The 7,351-nt window shown below is 44.3% G+C and overlaps 1 protein-coding gene across 1 annotated transcript; it reads right to left on the bottom strand.

Moving 5' to 3' along the window:
* Nucleotides 1-1,513: 1,513 nt before the first annotated feature.
* LOC119365769 (26S proteasome regulatory subunit 6B homolog) lies at nucleotides 1,514-5,257 on the bottom strand. Its single transcript, XM_037631411.1, has 6 exons — nucleotides 4,698-5,257; nucleotides 3,798-4,028; nucleotides 3,143-3,301; nucleotides 2,687-2,839; nucleotides 2,183-2,266; nucleotides 1,514-1,914 (listed from the first exon to the last, which is right to left on the bottom strand). The coding sequence occupies exons 1-6, from the start codon at nucleotides 5,187-5,189 to the stop codon at nucleotides 1,780-1,782; spliced, it is 1,254 nt and encodes a 417-aa protein (XP_037487308.1). The 5' UTR covers nucleotides 5,190-5,257; the 3' UTR covers nucleotides 1,514-1,779.
* Nucleotides 5,258-7,351: the final 2,094 nt, after the last annotated feature.

Below are 7,351 nucleotides of genomic sequence, written 5' to 3'. Positions count from 1 at the left end.
AGGAGAGTTGTCTCTGCTAGAATAAATACGAGACAGAGGAGGAAAAATATGAGGAATGAAAAGCTATTTTTTGAAACACTAAAGGAAATGGTGGACGGCTAGATGGGTGTTAATTGTTTGACTTTTATTTATTTTATTTTTTGCGGGAAGATGGGTGTTAATTCCCCAAACAAAATATCTTTTGCCCCATATTAAACTTTTGGGGATGAGCTAGAGAAGCCCTTAGGAGAGACTATAAACTTCCTAGAAAAAACTACAGTAATTAACCGCTGCTCCACTAGCTTCCCAACCAATTTGCAAAAAGTAAGTTGTAACATTTCCACCATAAACATGGAGCTGGTCACCCTGCTAATTATATTATTAGTAGTACCAATAAAATTTCGGTGCAGGTGCAGGTGCAGCTATGCGTTTCAATCGTGTGCAATGCTGAAATGATTGGCGGAGTCAGCAGCGAGGAAAGAAGAAGGCATATTGTGTCTGGTCGCTAGCGACAGAGAGCGCGGCATCTGAACAACCCAAGAGCTCTCGATTCCCTTGTCTGGTATATAATGCAAACAAAAGATGGATCAAACTACGCGGCGTTTTGACTTGACTGTTCAATTGTCACATGGTCATATGACCAGTCTTTCTCTAACCCCAGCCCAGTGTCAACCGCCGGTAAGGAATTACTACTATATATAAGTGTGTAGCTCTGGCCTTGCTCGCCCATTCCTCTCTGCTTGGTGCACGCAGTCTCAACTCTCAAGCCATGAAGCTCTCACTTGCTCTCACGCTTGTACTCATCTTCTTCTTTCTCAACACTCCACCATTCGAGGCCAGACCACTTGGACTTGGTGCACATACCTCTCGCCATTACCATCTCAGTTCGCTTGTGCAAGAACTCCTACACGCAGTAGTAGACCATCTGCGCCTCTCTCCGCTGCCTCGCCCGGGAGCAGCAGAGGAGGCCGGAGAGGCGGCTATGGTGAGGTACGGACCGCGACGGAGTGGGGACGGCGACGAGGAAGTCGCCCCAGGAACGCCGGGCGATGAGTTGCGCCGGTCAGCCGCGCGCCCCCCGCCGCCGCCGCCGCCGCACTATCGTTGGCCGGCTGGGCGGTGGGGTCCCGTCCCCGGGGTTGGTGGGTCGCGCAAGCCGTCTCGCCCTCCGGCGCCTAGTGGGAAGAAGCCGCCGCACTGGCGCCGTGCAGGTGGTGATCGGTCCGGCCCGAGGCAGAGGCCGTTCGATGTGTTCCACGCGCTTCGTGTGTGGAGTAGGATGTTTGTTTAAGAACCACCGCAGTTTACTGCGTACTGTATACGGTTATATGTTTTTATCAAGTTTATTTTAAATGGATGAGTCATGTAAAATAGAGTTGCAGAGTCCAATCGAATCGGGCAGCGTTTTACTGAAATGTCGGATTTTCGTACATTAGTTTTTAATGAAGTATTTATCAGGAATGGAGGTAGTACTACAACTTCAGTACTAAGTCAGCGACAAGGGTATATGTTGGTCCAACATGGAAAAGTTAAATTTAGAAATAGTGTTCCTATTTAACTGGGGAAGACAATCACAACATCGACCACAAGCGCGCAATGGTCAAGCGAAACTTGGCAGACAAGTAGCTTACAACACTCGTGAGATTGAACGTGCACGCCCTTTATACTTTTCCAACTAGAAACACAAAATAAAACAGTAGTTGAATCTGATCAAATAGATTGGGGGCATGCAGGATACAAGGATATTAACGTCGCATAGAGGCTGACTATCCACAAATTCATCTCTAACACTTCGTTGCCTCACTTGTAGAAGTCAAAATCTGTATCAGGCTTCTTGACGTTGGTTCGGTAACCCTTCTCGAAGTCCTTGGGGAGAATAACATACCGATTTTTCCGAACAGCATGCATGCCAGCTTCCTGACAAATAGCGGTTATCTGAAAAAGAACAGGATGAATATTAAACAGGATTCCAGCAATTACATAATAACATGTATAATAAGGCCTTACTACTGCTATTATAGGTGTCGATATGAATCGAATCTAAGGCGGGCACAAGGCACATTTACTATGATAAACTTGAAGGGTAAAGGATTTAAATGATTGTTATCATGACCTAATTAATCAGAGGCAATGAAATTTCTTATGATGCACTAGGACCAAGTGAAGATCTAAAGACTCTTCAACATAATGAAAAGGTACTCACATCTGCAGCGCTGATTTTATCCGGTCTTGAGACATAATCTTCCAAATCAACCTCGTCACTCAAATTCATTTTAGAAGTACAAACCTGAAAGGAAGGAAGGAGGCCATCATAATTACCAAATGCACAAGCAAACATATAAATCTTAGAAAGGACCAAGAAATTAAGATTTTCAATAGCTAGCTATTGTTTGTAAAATGCAAGCTCGTAACTAATTAGTTAATAGTCAGAGCTCTACGTCAATTTATCCATAATAACTATGGTACAAAAAATCACCAGTGCAACCAAAAGACGTGCCTTCTTAAGCAACATTTTTTGAAGATTAATGTTTGAGAACCATTTAAAGCTCTAAAGATAATGACAGAAAGTGCAATTATGAAATACAAGACCATCAATACAAACTACTACATTCAAATTATTATGTAATATAGAGAAGATTTTCCAAACAAGATGTATCAGCAACATCTTTGAAAAGCATACCAAATAAGCATTTGCAAAGAAACTTACTTGGAAAACAAGCCTCTTCTGCCTCCGGTCTGGCAGAGGGAACTCAATTTTCCTGTCCAGTCTTCCTGGACGCAGAAGAGCAGGATCTAGAGTATCTGCCCGATTGGTCGCCATTATAACCTTCACATTCACCGTCTGATCAAATCCGTCCATCTGCATTGCATACAAAATTGACAATGAGTTACGACACCTTAAGGCATGAGAAAGTTGCATGCAATAGCCTCAACAATAGCCTTTTCAGGAAGTTACTTTCTATCCTTAAAAACCCGCAGATATTAATTCTAAGAGCATGTATAGATTTTGTAAATTCAAATTAAACAACTGAGCTTTGCAATGTAAGTCAGTGACTTTTTCTTCACTTACATCTATATGCATGTTCCAAATGCATTTTTTTCAAGGATTTGAAGTGGCAAATAACTTAAAATCCAGTAAATTTATTATAGCTGGAAACTTTACCTGATTGAGCAGCTCCATCAAAATACGCTGAACTTCTCGGTCAGCCCCAGTCTGAGCATCGAATCGGGCAGTTGCTATAGCGTCAACCTCATCAATGAATATTATAGCCGGCGCATTTTCTTTAGCTAAGCGGAATACATCTCGAACCATCCTTGGGCCCTAAGATGAGATGAATGATGCAATGCATTAACAAAAGAACTGATAAGTAGAAAACAGAAGAAAAGCTTCACATACCAAATTCTTGTGTAAACCCTAATAAGGATGTATGAACCACTTGATACCAAAACATTCAGAAGCATACTAATATCGCTGACAGCATGAATTGTAGGCTATATTCACATTAGTTTACTTGCCTTGGTAATGCATAGAGTAATAATATAATTTGCATGTTAGAAGGAAGTTGTATCAGATGTTCAAAGTTTTGTTCTTGTCTCCTCGTGTTAACAGATCTCCCCAAAAAACTTCAGTTAAAAACAAGTGCAACTTTTTTTTTGCAAACTGGGAATCTTGAGTGTATAAACAGTGAAACCTAGCAATCTAGGCATCTATTACATTGTCAAAGCTTAACACGTGCAATAATTTTTGTAACAACGAAAGGGCAACCAAATGGAGAAACAAGGTTAATAAATGAATGTTACAACTATCTGCATCTTACCTCACCCAAGTACTTCTGCACGAACTCTGAACCAACCACTCTGATAAAAGCAGCAGTAGTGTGATGTGCCACAGCTTTAGCAAGCATGGTCTTGCCAGTGCCTGGAGGACCATAGAGAAGCACCCCTCTTGGAGGATCAATACCAATCTGCTTGTACAACTCATGGTGTGTCAATGGTAGCTCAACTGCCTCCCGAATTTCTTGTTTTTGAATATCACATCCTCCAATGTCCTGGACATAATCACAACATTAAGAATATCACATCCTCTCAGCAAACATTTTAATAAAATGTTCAATATTGGTTAACATTAAGGATAGGAAAATAAGACATATGATCAAATCACTGCACGGACATACAGATGCTGAAGTAAGAAAACCTCAAGACTGACTGGCTGAGCTTCTACTGAGATGAAGTTTGTATGTTTCTGATGTTTCTTTGCTTTACTAATTTTATGCTGTATTAAGCAATTCAAGCATAGAATGCACTAACACCAACTCGGCTCTACTGTGTAACATGGCCCACAATATAGCACAGCCCCTTCCAGATAATCTGACATGTGTATCCCAGGCTGGCTTTGCGTGTTCTCTCTCTGCCACTCAACTACTGTTAACGCTCTTTCTCTCTCTGTATCGCTGGTTGTGTGATGTGTGAGGTGAACTGAGAACTGAAAATACTAAGTAAATTCCCACGACACCATGCAGAGAAAATAAAATGTTTATCCTAACAACAATATACACCGATTTCAAATACCACGATGGAACAACAATCGCTATGTGGGACTAATACTAGATCCCTAAAATCTGGAATTAAGAAATTATCCTCCACGGGGAATTTGACAGACAACGTAAACAAAATTCCTTGGGGTTCATACGGATCTGAGAAATCCATGAGAAACTCACCGAATATAGGACGTTGGGCTTCTCCGATGAAGCGAGCAGCGATATGCTGGAGTCGGCCTCGGGCGGCAGCACATCGACGAGCGCGTTGGAGTGGCGGTGCAGGGCGACGGACGCCGACGGCTTGAGCAGCTCGCGGTTGATGGTGCTGAGGATCCGCACATAGTAGTTGCTGCCGGTGGTGGATCCGACGATGCCGTTGTTGCCGTCGACCATCTCCATGAACTGGCCGATGACGAGGGGCACGGACTGGATCCGCTTGACCTCCTCCTGCGCGCGCAGCAGCTCGCGCTTCAGGTTCTTCTGCTCGTCCTTGACGTACTCCTCCTGGATCTCGACGAACTCCATGTGACGCTGGAGCGATTTGAGGCGGCCGTAGAGGTCGTCGTCGTCCTCGGCCGCGGCGGAGGAGGAGGCGCAGTGGGCGGCGGTGGCCGGGTAGGAGGGCGGGGGCGCCGACGGGAGGGCCGCGGGAGGGTTTGCTACGGTCGCCATGGCTAGGGTTTGGTGTCCGCTGGAGGCAGGGTCGGGCTTTTTTTAACACGAGACTGCGAGAGGGGCAGGGCAGGGCCGGGCTCGGAGGCGGAGAGGCGAGGGCGATGCGGATCAGTACTCCGGCTGCGATCATGCGACCAGGCATCAGGACCGTTGGATCGTGAACACATGGTACAGATCAAGCACTGGTTAGACTTGACGGAACATCTTGCGCTTTGAACCCTCTTAAAAGAGAGCAACTCCAGCACGTATTGGCCTCCTTTTGATTTAGCGGAATTTCATGGGAATTCTATGCTCTCCTTTGATTTACAGGATTTTTTAGGAATTTATTAAAATAATACTCCCGCAGTTCCATAATATAAAAACGTTTTTAACACTACACTAGTGTCAAAAACATTCTTATATTATGGGACGGACGGAGGGAGTATTGTATAAATTTTGTAAGGAAATTTTATTTGGAGCCCTTTGGTTTGTAGTAATGGATTTTTATTCCTATGTATGATAGGAATCAATTCTTCATATTTCTTTTTTTTCTGCGATAAATTCTTCATAGTTCAATTAAAGGAAAAAAGTTATTTCGGACTAAATGAAGAATTTCTTATCTTATGCATTTAATGATATCTTTTTTTTCATGGGAATTGAGATACGCATAACAGTGTTGACGTTATGTTATACAAACCATAATTTTATAATTTCCTGGTCGGTCTTGCCATCGAGGTATACGCAAGAGTTGTGTGTGTACTTGTAGATCATCACGAAGCAGATCTTGCGCTCCTAATACACAAACAAGATTCCCTCTTCGGCACTTCCCTCTCGATCATAGCACCAATTCATCCAAGATTGTTAGTTTATTGCTTACTCATTAGGGAAGGAGGCAAGGGGAGTTTAGTGCTCTCGGTCGAGGATCTCAATGTCCCTCCTGTCTTCGTCGCCCTCCTTCTCACCCAAGGCGAGATGATTGTGGGCGGAGCAGAGCTAGCTGTGTTGCAACACCATCCTCGTGGTGATACAATCCTTGTTCAAGACCCAACATAGAGGCCTTGGCGACGCAGTCCACACAGGGGGAGAAGACATATGCTTGTTCTTTTCTATCTCTTTGTTGGAGTTGAACATGAGGAGGAGAGGTGTTGGACGAAAGAGGAGAACATGAATAATAATGGGCACTACCCATTTACAAGTGGGTCATTTTAGTTTTTTTCCTGAGCTATCTGCCATGTCAACAACATGCTGATAAAACCACCCTGAAAAGCACTATCCAGAGGTCCCAGTGGTTATTTGATTGATTCATGAAACCCGAGGGGGTCATGTTGACTTATTTCCGACGTAGATATGGTAGATTTTTCTCACTGGTTGAACCTACGGGGAATATCGTAGACCTGTGACAAAACACTTATGGACTTCATGTACATACATATCTCCTCCGTGAATTGTACCCAATCCAAACCCTTCTAACAGCCCCCCCCCCATCCCCCATTTCTCCCTGGGGCTCCATGTCAAACCGTAAGTTCAATTGTTGGATTAATTATACATCTCTGGGATGCCATTAGCAGGAACAAATTGCATCTAGATCACCTAAAAGCATGAACAGAGAAGGGTTTAGGGGATCATTACATGTCAGGGTAGTGGACATGATCGCCTGCTCGATGCAGGCGTGATGTAGGGGTGATGTAGTCTAGGTAGAAGTCCTCCTCAACGTCCTGATGCCCTCAGGACGCCACCGGCACTGCCCGGGACGGCAGCGGCGGCTGGAGTAGGTCTTCCCGTCGCTGCAGCGTTCCCCTTGATCGGATGGGGTGAGAGAATATCAGGAGGGGAGTGAAAACGTACGAGAATTGTGATCGCGCAGGCTGCCAACCCTCTCTCGTACCCCCTTTTATCTAGCGCTGGCGACAGGGGACCTAAACCATTAGTTGGTTTGGATGCCCTCGATCAGGGCGCCTTAGTTGGGATAAAAAGCCCACGTGCGTTCGTATGTGGGGCCTTTTTCATTAACATTATCTTCCTCTCTTTTTTTCTTAAACTAATAGATCTAACTGCCTGTTTAAGCCGTCAGATCATAACCAACATTCTCCCCCTTGATCGTTAGGCTTAACTTCATTCGCCCATTCTACATAGGAATGATGTACCAAAGTGAGGTGTTACAACAGCTCGAAACGCCATAG

The sequence above is a fragment of the Triticum dicoccoides genome, chromosome 2B (assembly GCF_002162155.2).
Source record: "Triticum dicoccoides isolate Atlit2015 ecotype Zavitan chromosome 2B, WEW_v2.0, whole genome shotgun sequence".
Lineage (NCBI taxonomy): Eukaryota > Viridiplantae > Streptophyta > Magnoliopsida > Poales > Poaceae > Triticum > Triticum dicoccoides.
The sequence above is the reverse complement of the archived record's forward strand: the minus strand, read 5'-3'. Positions and strand labels throughout refer to the sequence as shown.